Source organism: Nilaparvata lugens, chromosome 1 (genome assembly GCF_014356525.2).
Source record: "Nilaparvata lugens isolate BPH chromosome 1, ASM1435652v1, whole genome shotgun sequence".
NCBI lineage: Eukaryota > Metazoa > Arthropoda > Insecta > Hemiptera > Delphacidae > Nilaparvata > Nilaparvata lugens.
Genome location: NC_052504.1, coordinates 21,030,368 through 21,043,613, shown reverse-complemented (window position 1 = coordinate 21,043,613; position 13,246 = coordinate 21,030,368). Strand labels below are relative to the sequence as shown.

The following is a 13,246-nucleotide window of genomic DNA, read 5'->3' as shown; positions in this document are numbered from 1 at the left end:
AAGCAGCTCAACTAAAACAAGCTTGGAGTGTGTTCATTGAATCTCCTGATTGTCGGTTCGGTGGCTATCCAACCACAAATGTTATTTGGACTGATTAACATCAAACGCAGAGTATCAGAGCTTATATAAATCTGATAGCTGTTTGGGTTAACTACATGTTTACTGTATTTGATAGAGGTATATTGTGATATTATGAAACCATACATGATTACATAAATGTTTGTTGATTAAACAAGATTTATTAGGGGATATGAATCAAGAAGAAACTGTTGACTTTCGTTATTGATCTATGAGAGTGAATCTCATTGTACGGATATCACAACTTGTAATTATTATTATGTCTGAGATTGAGTTTCATAGAAATGGAAATTTCGAAAATAATTGTTCAATCCCTAGTATTAAGCTCATTTCCACGAACAAGGAATTATGATCAAAATCACTCGATGAAGGATTTAGAATGTTTTGTTAGAAATAATTGAATTTTCTTGAAAAACTTTAGATTCTGAATTTCATTGATTTTTGCACAACTCCACTAGATGTGTGAGCCTGTTCTCAACCACCCTTTCACATAACATTGAGAGTATAAAATAATTGGGAATCTAAATTTTTAGTCTAACAACTGGAAAAATCTAATAGAATCCATTATATATCATTTGTAATCCATGTAACTCAATCTGGAACCAATCCTCTAAATGATCTATAATTTGTAGATTTTGAGAAACCGAGAGATCTTTAGTTGTCGCAGTTCTATTAGAGGAACCAGATTTGAATGTCCATTCATGGCTTTGGTCTTTCGTGGCTTTCATACATGTTGAAGTATCTAGATTATATCTGTACCAAATACTAAAAATATTTCTATAATTACCCAATTTCATCATTTTTCCAATTCATATTTATGTTTTCTCTCAGCTACTCATACTTATTTCATGGTACATTCAGAGTGAACTCATTCCTCTACATCGTGGATAAAATGATAGTTGAAAATCATTCAGAATCAGGATCTTGCAATGAATGGATAAGGTAGGCTACCTTCAATACAAGTGAGTTGTTCATTGTACACAGTTGGTTGAAAAAAATCATGCATCAAATATAATATCGATGATGTCAACATCAAAATTTATTCTCTTCTCTCTCTCTCTCATCATCCACCACAGAGTAGAGTTAAAATAATTCCAAATTCTATTATATAAATCAAAGGAATAGTGATTGCCTTTCATATTCTTCATACCCTCTTTTACTACTTTAACATTCCTTCACTCCAGTTACTCCAGTCTTGGAGGATACCGAAAATATGCGCAAATACGAATGAATAGCGCAATGAACGAATGATAAACTGAACTTGCAAGGCAAAAAACGATATTTTCAAAACATTCATGTTTCTCAGAATGAAAATATGACATGGTATCTCATAACTGTATATTACTATGATCTTTCGCTGCCATAATGATCGAACAAGGAAACAAGCCTGGTTGCGTGAGCTAATATTCAGCCATGACACCTCAACAGTGAACCGATATTACCACTTCATCGAATATTCAGGTTGTTAATTACGGAGACTAGGTGCACATCCCATTGTAAACTGTAATTGAACACGGTCATTACTGCAATCATTGTAATGAACTAATTACATTATAATAATGAGCACATCTATTGGAGAAGGGCGATTCTCGTTTTCATTAGTGAAACACAGAGATCAATAATTGATTATTGACTGATATTAGGAGAAATAAATTATATCTCAACATGAACAAATTTATAATTCACTGTTCCAGTATCTATTATTGAAATAGGATATCATGTAATCATCAATCAACATAAAAATGGATTTTCTATTATTTACACTTTAGTATCGAACATATTTTATCCATTCTTCCTATCATTTTCGCTTTATAATTCATTGGATGGAATATAATTGGATTTCATGTTCAAAACTAGAATAATTAGTGGAAGCCAGCACTGGGAGACGTTTTAAAGGCTTAGATTTCAAAGTGGATGCTTATGTGAACTCATTTATATATTTTCATGTAGTCTTTCCAAATATATATCGTAGATTATCCTATATTTCAAATAATATTTCAACGAAAGTAGTAACTGATTACAGTTTATCTAGAACAACAGCATACAGAGTATAAAACACTTGATAAGAAAAAGAATCGTATTTCTGGATGCTTAGATCTCATTGTCCAAAATGTAGACATACAGATTCCTCCGCCGATTTCAATAGAATATCATGTTGCTCTTATTTTCTCATAAGCGCATTTCATTGTGGATTTATATTTATATTTTCTCCTTTTATACTTCTGAATTCAGCTTTGTTTACTTTTTGATTCTTTCAATTGCCATCAAGTATTCTTGATTGCCATCAAGTTGTAAAAGTAGGAATCCCTATGATCTCTATTTTTTGTAGAGACAGTACTTTCTCACTATTTAAATAAAGCTTCGCTCACTTCATGACGTTTTGCAGTGAACTGTGGTCTAGTGAATGAAGTACTTTCGTAGCAGCACAGGTTCTGTGGTAGTAACCTAGAGATCCCAGGTTCAAACCCACTTATCAACAAAAGTATTCATTCAGGTCACTGCTGTCGGTCGTATCGGAAGTACACGTTAATCTGTCGGTTATTCTTTGAATCAAATTAGAATGAATTACAGAGATAATTGTTCTTTATGTTTCAAAAGTCGATCATTTTTCGTGTTTGGGCAACAAACGTATGATTGAATGATATTGAACAGAATTTTCCCTTTGAGAATGGTGAGAAGCTAGTTGTGATCAAGCGCGAATCAATAATATCTCCAGGTTGTTGGGATTCGTATCAATGGAGAAACAACAGAAAGTTGATGATTATGGATGTTTTTTAAGAAAAGAATAGCATCACATCCTGATATCAACGTCATCGAAACGTTTAAAACTTATCACAAATAAGCGAACTGCTAAAAATGTGACTATTAATCTACGAAACCAGTTCTGTAGAAGAGTTGACAAACTAGAGTAAATCACAAATCGGATTGAGCTTTCCTCGTATGACAGAAAATCTATGAATACATAAGTATACAAGAAAAAGTTATTTGGAATTCAAGCAACTCAGAAATATAATTTTTCACTGAATGGAATATTTCATGGATTTTGAGAACCTTTTGATCTCACTTCCAACTAAGAATAAGTTATTTAAAATTCAAGCTACTCAAGAAACATGGTTTTCTGCTGAATGAAATATTTCATGAATTTTGAGAACCTTTTGATCTTACTTCCAACTGTGCAATAAGAAGGATGGCTGGCAGTGGAGTATTGTAGTTTTTGCTTGAACAAACAAACTCAAATTATCGAGTAGAACATTAGGTATACGAATTCCATCAACGGAATTATCTCATTTTGTTTGTGTCGTGAGAAGGATAAGTGAGCTGCAATGCTCATTGTTTACTGACAGGACTAGTTCTAAGTAGGGTGAAATATTCCATGACGGAAGCAGTAAACCAGTGATGGCTCCACTACAAGGACAGTAAACGAGGGTGGTTTAGCTGATCGATAGAAAGTACTACCTGCAGCCTGCAGACTGTCAGCCAGGCTGTCTGTTCCCACAGCTATTTGCTTTGCGAATGAACGTGAAACATCCATGAAGTGCGTGCAGGCCTTCCCTGTCCTCAAGGAATCGCTAGAAAAACAAAGCTCGAACCAGGAGAAGATCCTACGTCCTGTGGAAAAGTGAAACACGTCGGCAGGTCTAGCTCTGGATCTCATCTCCTACGGGGATCACAGCCCTACTTGATTCCCAAGACCAACTGTTTTATTCAATCATATTGTCATCATATATCATCGCTTGTCTTTAGAATGGAAAGTGGAAATCTCCAGCGTTGGGTCACATTTGTATTTGTACATTTAAAATCTCGAATTCTCAGATTTTTTCTCCACCGTCGAAGGATGCTATTATTATGAAGTTGAATATATATAAATCATATAGATTTCAATAAAATCATGAGAAAAGTCTATAAAGGATGAATAGACTTCACTTGAAGGTTATTAGAGACTTGAAAGTGTTTTTGAATTTCAAATTTATCAATCATGCGTGAATAGTCATCAATGTATTATCCAATATAAATATTCATTCCAAATAAAATTGTCTCAGAATAAATACAAGGAGTGTAAAATTATTGGTACACTACAAACATTTGATATGCATATGAAATTATGCATTGTGTTGATTGTCATTCCCCATGGGACTACTGGAGGTATTCTGCTATTTGGAATTTTTCTTTATAACAATGATAAAAAAATAAAATATATTACATTTAAAATTATTAATGTCCAATATTTGGATTTGATTGTATTTCAGGTGAGGATGTTGGGGTGGTATTTTTTGGAAATTCAGTGATAAATTGAGAATATCAGTGAAACAAAAAGGAATACGGTTCTAATTCGAAAATAGGACTGGAAGCCCTTTCAGAAAAGCCTCGAACTCGAAGCCTAGTGAGAAACTATACCGCTTTTAACGGGAAAGGACTGTTGAAATATTTCTACCTCTGTGTGCTCTAGACACTCTTGGGAACCGTTATCACTTCCACTCTTCCCAACGCCCATCAACTGTGCTTTTACAAGAAACAATTTGAGGCGGAATTCTTCACTGGTTTTATTTCAGCAGCCGATATCCCATCGCTCCCAACAGGCCAAATGCTATCAAAGCTATTTCTCTGTTTGATCATGGAGGAGAAATTTCTCGATTATCTTCAACTGACATCATAATTAATCCGCACCTCTTTCAGAAATATTATAGGGCGCTATTCTTTCCTCTCCAGTGTTTGAAATCCATCCAGCCAATACAGTAAATCATCTCTCTCAGAGCAGATCCATGAATTCCGAATGATACGCTACTCCATTGAATGCATCTCTGAGAAAATAATAATAATTCATTGTCCTATTTTATCCTCTAGTTATTCTTATTCGAATAACTTGACATACTCAGAATGAAGTATCTTTATGTTCCCTTTGAATATATTTTTCATCGTTTGTTCTTGTTTTTGAAACACTTGGAAATTATTTATTAGTAGTACGTTGTGTTATGTTCTACATGCCATGTTAGTAGTTTGGTTCTCCATATTGCTGATATGGAGGAACATTGGAAAATAATGTTCAGTAGAAAGTTTGAATGGATCGATAGTCGGAAGCTTTATCACGATTCTCAGGAATAAGAAGACAATTGTCGCAATTTAAGTATTTGAAAGTAAGAAAAATAAGTTTCCACTCTCTTCATATCAATTTCAAACAAATATATAGATACTGGGATCAACTTTAATCTTTTGTTGATTGAAGGAGTATTTGGAAATGAATTGTTGATATTCTCGTTCATTAAAATAATAATTCAGTGGGGTATATTTTTGGTTAATATGCGTGGTTTAATTGATTGTGGGTGGATAGATAAGAATCCATATTCCCAACCAGAAAGACATGTCGAAATTGCTTCAAGTATCATTTTATGAGTCAAAATGATCTGTGAGCATTTAAAAAAATATTTATCGTCATTGAGAAACATACTTCGATTGAAATGTTGATTGAGAAATCACTTCGATTTATTTATTTATTCATCTATCGAATTAGTACACTAGTTTACAGAGAGCCTCTTTTACCCAGTGTCTTGAGAAAACTTCTAATGTGGGTTATGTAACTATATTTTGAACTACAATACGTGGAGGGATAAACTGTTACTGTACTGCATAAGTTATTTTTAAAATATTGCTTATTTCAAAAATATCAAATATCAAACTTCAAATCTGAAAAATATCAAACAATTGTAGGTATCAAACTTTATTCGAAACCTAGTCCTAAAAATATACGCACTCATAAGATGTTGTGAGCAGGTTGTAAATGTCAAGTTTTTATCTTAAAATTAATTATAAATATTAATGAAATTTAGAGATACAGTACATGCCTGAATGAATGAATGAGGTACGGGAATTTTCCAATTTCCCATCATGAGGTGTATATTTGATAAAGCCACAATAATAAGTGAGGAAATTGTGGAAAATACTCACGTAGTATGTGCATGTGTGCAACGTCAGACTTGGTTTCAAAAGACGGCGCATCCGTTGAGACTTCGCACTTGTACTTTCCTGTCATGGAGGGACCCACAGATCTCAGAACCACTCGATTCTCCCCGGACATTCCAACCTGAAAAATACGACCAAGCTGTTCAATCATTCCAAATCACTCGTCAAAGACACACCTATTCTTAAACGAATAGTATTTTCCAGTATTACTTATTATGGACATTTCACAGTACTAAAATACGTTTATATTCGTATACAAATATCATTCATTTTCACTAAAAACTTCAACTAAATTGTTGATCAGGTAGTCTCTACCAAAATGAATGCTGAATGATCCCTAATCACTAATGTATTGATTTGTTATCGAATTGATTAACATTGTATACCCTAATCTTTTGGACTTCTTGATATGAGAAATCCTGTTCAAGAAGAAAAAGCAAAGTGAACCTCCTAGTTACTAAACTGCAACCCAATGTAAGTAATATTTGCTTACTCATAAGAACTAAAAAGTGACATTGGGTATTCCGGCAAGGCAGAACATCCGAAAGAATCTCTCTGCCAATAACGCCATACGCATGAGAATAATAATAATGAAGTGAGTGGTTTAATTCAGTATGAATAAATTATGATCATTATTGAACAAAATGATTACAAGGAATCTTCGCGTCAATTTCTGTGGTGCGACATTTCGAAGCCTTAAAACTTGTCCAAGTCAATGTTTATCGTGGTTCATGATTAAAAACTACTTAAAATAATGAGAGTAAGATACTCATTCGCATACTCTCCCTGCACAATCATTATTTAGTTCTGAATTACATTTTCGAATAATTCAACCTTTTTCCATATTTGGTAAGTTTATTAAATCAATTATCTCAAATAGAATAGGAAAATTGGAAGTTTTATACTTCAGTATATCTCAGTCTACCTTCAGTATACCTCAGTCTTGAGGTCTGACACAAGACTGATTTTATATTCTTCAGAGTTTACATGAATCGTAGGAAATTCGCATGATTTATGGTCAAAGTAAATTGCGAAAAAGCTTCAGTGCGACACCACACACAGTTATATACACTCATATACCATAGCAGTTACCGCTACTTAATGACCATAAACAGACATCAAAGATTGGAGCATTAATAAAGTGTTTTATTTTTCTTATTACTTATTCATTATTCATTGTCCTGTCATTAGCTATTAAGGTCTTGCATTGTGTTTGTAAGTCGTCGCATCATACATATCTTCTTATAAATTACTGTCAATAATAAGAGTATAAAAGATAGTATAGTAGATAGAATAGAAGCTGAAATATTTTATCAGAATCTATTTCGAATACACTCGAGTGAAGCTTAGCTTATTGGAAGAATATTCATTTATCTCCCCACCATTCAAAGCCATACGCTAATAATAATAATAAATTTATTAATTCATATGGCTCTTATTGGTAGAGAGATCCTTTTGGATGTTCTGCTTTGCCGTATTACCCAATGTCATTTCCTATTTATACTCAAGGATTGAAGCATTGATGAATCATTATACTTTCCAATGGAAACATATATTTCTCAGATGATATTTTGTAGGGGAGAATTCTCTGGAAATATCTCACTTTCAGTGGCGCTATTGATTGATTGAGAGAGTGAAAAATATCTCTGAATTTACCTTGTAGCTGTTGCGTTTACTACGTTCAGAAACAACCTGACAGGAACTATTCCTGTCTCACTGTGTTCAAACATAATTTAGTTGTAGCGTTGCGAGCGTTCCCATTCAGAAACCACAACAAATATGTGGGATCACATGGCAACGTTCCAGCTCCAAAACGTGAACGATTTCCGGTTCCTCATTTTTAGGCAACCAACAACCAGCAACGGTGAATACTCTCACCTACGCATTCGTATAACTCAAACATTCATTTTCTTTTAACATATCATGTTCATGCCTGAATCTAACAAAAATGTACAGTAGAATACTAGCAAATAATATTCATACTGATAAAGCAAACTGAAAATCTTTAGAAAAGATCATTATAAAGGAAGGTCAATCAATACTTCTTGATAAATATTCAATTTTTTTACACTTTTCCTTTTTATTCCATCCTCATCACTCCTTTTTTTCCCTTCCCAGATCGACTTCTTCCTCCTCTTCCTTATTCTCAGAAAATATTATTCTGAAGGTCAATCAATACTTCTTGATAAATATTCAATTTTATTACATTTTTCCTTTTTATTCCATCTTCATGACTCCTTTTTTCCCCTTCCCAGATCCCTTCTCCTTCTGCCTTATTCTTTATTCTTTCCATAATCTCTTTCTCATTCATATTCCCTTCTTTCCCTTTCTCCTCACTGATTTATTCTTTCTTCTAACTCTCCATATCCACTTCTTCCTTCTTTTCTCTCTATTCAATTCACTTCTCATGCAATCCTTACGATTTAACTAACACTTCATGAACAGTTTTGATATGAGTTATGGTCATACATACTAGTGATCAGACTAGGACCGCAGTTTTCCTTCATCTCAGGTTTCATTCAACAGTTATCAATGGATGAATTGAATTTATTAATCCATTTTAAATTTGATCACAGTAGGGAATTCTCTTTATTTTTCTCAAAAATTGGCTGATGAATTCCATTTTTATCATCGATCAAATTTATATTATGAATATCAAATAATTGGGAAGAAGTAATTATCAAATTTATCTGGTGGTTCAAGACTGTAATTTCTCTCAAAGCTAGAGTTATGAACTGCGGAGTTGTAAATGGATGCCGCATTTCAAATATTATAGAGATGAGATGATGAGAGTCATATAATGAGAGAAAATGAGAAGTATAAAAACTCATATCTTCTTTTCATAGACGCAGCCTATTTGAGTAACTCAATGAAACGCAGAAAGGAGTAAAAGAGGTCGGACATTTTCCCCGGAGGAAAGCGCTTCAAATTCTAATATAAAGCGCCGGGTCACTGAGTCAACATGAACTGTCTTCAAGTTTACAGGGCTTGTACAAACAAGGTCGACTGGTGGCTGGTGGCTGGCGGTTTGTTTCTGCAACATTGTATGTGGAGTGCGAACATTCGTCTGCGCTGTATATTTGATATTAAACAACAATCTTGGCTAATGATAAATTTGCCTGCAGTTACATCGCTTCAAAACAGTGAGTTCATTGCAAGAGATAAATTATACATTTTTGCTGTTTGAAGAGATGACATCAAAGACTTTGACTCCAGCTTTGATGGCTGCGATGTATACTTTAGCAAAGCAGATTGTGGCAATATTACCAACACCATCAAACTCCTTGATTGTCGATGTGCGTTAATATTATCACTTCCTGTTTGAATATTCATATTATTTGTCGGAAAAACAATTATACAAAGGTCTCCTGTTTTATTGTTCTCTGTAGACAGTAGCATGGATTACGTGAAAATACAAGTAGACGTAAATTGGCCCTATTCAAACCTTTTATTCAATTCCAATCGAGTCAGATTCCATCTGAAGTCAGTTTCTTTCATGAATGAGTCCAGATCAGCATGTTCTTATAAGTTTGAATGGAAATATTAGTATTGTTATTGTTTTGTGTTTTTAGAAAAATTAAAAATACAGTATGACGAGTAGTAACATGTACATTCTATACTCACTGAGTATGATAAAGCCAATAATAAACCAATAGGATGTTATTATTGGTGAGAAGGAATTCAACAAATTCGAACTCTATTCGATTAAAAGAGATAATCCCTCATGATGAGGTTATGGAATTGGAAAGTACAAGTCTTATTGAACAGTATATCCCTGTCTCACCACATCAAACAATAATAATTATAAAATGACAATGAATAAAACTGACTCGTGAGTTGATTGATTAGGATCGATGAATCCTATTGCAATATTATTAATATTATTGAGGGTGTTCCTCATTAACGAACAGAGTCTGATACAACAGAATTGGGTTGAATTGGCCAATCGAACAATCCACAATGATAATATATTATCATAAATTATGCAATGAGCCTCACCACGCATAGTAATGTAAGATTATATTCACTATGCATAATATAATGATGTTTATGTTGGAGCTGTTCTCATTATACGAGTATAACAACGTATGGATTGATGTTATTGCTTCCTGTTTAGAGATTTCCTTAGGATACAGTTTCAATTATTATAAGCAACGTACCAGCTTTACAAGGAATAAAATTGTTTGTTTTATTTTCATTTTTATTTTTAGATTGATGATTTGGTGTAGAAATTGGAATGGACATAACCTATGTAAAATATTTGGTCAATTTGAAACTGAATTAGGAAATTTAAGAAGTTTTGGGCAATAGCCTGTTTTTTCTTTTCTGATCAATGTACTGTTTGTAACCTATTAAATAAAATAGACTGAATTGATTTCTTTCATATGCGGTCATGATCAAAAGAGCTTGCATATGTGTAATGCCACTTTTTTGTAATGTTGTAATACATAAATAAATAATAAATTACTCTTGAAACGATTCTTGAATTCGAGAATAATATAATTTGTTGTGTGATTCAGCAAGAAATGTATCATTTTATTGAACCACATGTTTTATATTGGCTTGGTTTTCATCTGAATTTTCAATAAATATATTTGGTGTGATGCTTACATCTACATGGAAGTCAGGCAGTGGAAGACGCGCGTATGCGGCAACTCCTTCGGAACGAAGCGAAAGAACTCCTGACGTCCCTTGTACCACGTGACCGTGTAGAGCTGCTCGCCCTCTAGATCGTAGTTGCACAGAAGTATGGCTGTCTCTCCCGGACTGATAGCTGTCGGGATATCAAGCTGCACATCTCTCAAGCTTCCGACACCTGCAAATAAACAAATTTGTAAAAATATTTGAGATAATCAAGAGTAGCAATTATGATTCCAATAGAGAGTAGCCTAATCTTTGACAAAAATGCATATTATCATAACACTCTAATCTCCAATATACTGTGAATATTTTTCTGAATAGTTATGCAATCGAGAATAGTCCAATCATTAAGAAAATGCATACTATCATAACACTTCAATATTTGATTTGAATATTTGAAATAGTAAGCTTTCCCAATTTTACTATCAGATTTCCTATTTGTTTTTTGAGCGAAATATCTTCAAGCATAAATACTTGTTGAGGAATTCAACATCAAACAAATCTTCTGTTTCTGTACTGAGATGATTCATCAGTTACTGAAACCAGCCCCATACATGATACAGTATTTGAAAAACGAATAGTCATACCAGTTAGTGTCAGTATTAACACCTGAACTGACAAACAAATTGTTCTAGATTCTTCGGATTCGACAATTCACATAAATTGAAATTTTCCCCTAGTTGGGTTAAATTAAGCATTCGAAACACCAGAAAACGAGGTATAAAGCAGCTTATCGAGATTAGTCTCATCTAAAAGCTTTCAAAGTACTTCACAAGCGGAAAACACGCATCTGAAATGAAAGTACTTATCGTCATTACCAACAGCATCCAACATTTCACGAATTAATCGTGTTCAGAAGTGGAAATCTCAGTATTGCTTCAAGCTACCAGTTTAAATTGTATCTCTATGTTGTTTATGATAATTCTATCTCTGAAATTATGCTCTGAACATTTCATTAGCCATTTTGGGTTAATCCTCTTGTTCTTTATAACATAAGTTGTATTTTTCACTTTTATTTATTTATGTTGTGGATAGTTCGATAGTGAATATTGAAATATGTATATTGTGATATACGTTTGCAGTACCTCTATTGTGAAAAATGTAACTATTCCAATAAAATACGTGTTCGAATAATATCTGCAGTGCTGCATTCTCCGGTTGTTTCGTATTTAATATTATTATTTATTGTAGCTTGAGAGTCCTAGTTAATTCATATAATGTAATTTTGCCGCCAGTCCTCAACTGGTTTCCATTGGTTACTGGTTTCTATTGTTACATAAAAACACCTCGTTTTTATGGTATCCTCACCCCTTCCTCTGGTCCACCATTTAATACAGTCTTATTCCACTACTCTTCTTATTTCCTTAATATCCTCAATCCTCAACACCGGTTTCCTTCATCTAATAAAATATTAAAAAATCTTCATAAAATTTTCCTTCAATTATATATTTCACTTGGATGGATTTGAAATCAATAATGGTTTTCAATGCATGATTCAAGCGATGACTCGAAGATTGGAATGAAATCGTTGAATCATAAATTGGAAAAACATTAATTGTAATATAGTACTCGAAGATAACATTGGAGTGCTTGAATCATACATTGGAAATCATCATTGATCTCAAATTATCGATGAGTTATCCAAATTCGTGATTTATCTAAAGTGAAATATATTATGAATTAACACTTAATGTTATGGAGATTTCATTGTATTATAGATGGAAGGATGCCACCATGCAGATAAAATTGGAATATATATTTTATTTCAATACAATTTCAAATAGTTATTCTCACATATCCTCATGTTTTTCTCAGATTCATTTTTTACAGATTATCTACAAAGTTATTCAATGCATAATGACATCTTAACATGATCAGTCTAATAAAACATAAATCAGTAGACTGGGGAAGGGAGAAACTTCTTTAATATTATTTGTAGATTTTGAGTTGCTGTTTTGTGCAAATATTTAAACTTCGCTCCACATAACCTTTCCACTTTCCAACCCTTTCACCTATCTCCTCCAAACGTGAAAGGATGTTGTCAGATGTTGTCAGTTTTCTCTCTTCCGCTGCGAGTATTTCTATTTTCAGCTCGTAACATGCAACTACTCCGACGATCTCCCAATTTGAAGAGTGGGACATACGAAAATATTTATAAACCATTCGTAACAGAAAGTCATTCATACAAGATGGCAACTGGAGCTTGTTAACTACTGAATGGAAAAAGATGCGAGATCATTGCGAGTCTTGCCATATTCCGCTTTTTCATACTCTTGATCAACTCTAGAGAGAAGCTTCAAAGTTATGAAATATGGAATCTTACTGAATTTCAATGAAACCAGCTTTGTCTAGGAATTGAATTATATTCGTGACATCCCCAGAAACTGCGATTCCACAATAAAAAAACATCAGCTTTCTCATTGAAAGAAATTCCAATATGAGAAATTATATATTCAATTCAATTCTAATTCATTTTATTTTTAGAAAGTATACTTTTTACATCACATTCCCTGAAAATGACTCCTCTAATATGGAACAAGTTCATATACTATAAAATACAACAATTCTAGAA

At 33.2% G+C, this 13,246-nt stretch overlaps 1 protein-coding gene across 1 annotated transcript in view; it reads right to left on the bottom strand.

The window, feature by feature from the left end:
* LOC111043595 overlaps nucleotides 1-13,246 on the bottom strand; it is a 55,105-nt gene that overhangs the window by 20,789 nt on the left and 21,070 nt on the right. The window contains exons 2-3 of the mRNA XM_039421878.1: nucleotides 10,645-10,849; nucleotides 6,019-6,154 (exon numbers count right to left, since the gene is read on the bottom strand). Of these exons, the coding sequence (XP_039277812.1) occupies nucleotides 6,019-6,148 (130 nt within the window). The 5' untranslated portion in view covers nucleotides 6,149-6,154; nucleotides 10,645-10,849. The remainder of the gene's footprint in view (nucleotides 1-6,018; nucleotides 6,155-10,644; nucleotides 10,850-13,246) is intronic.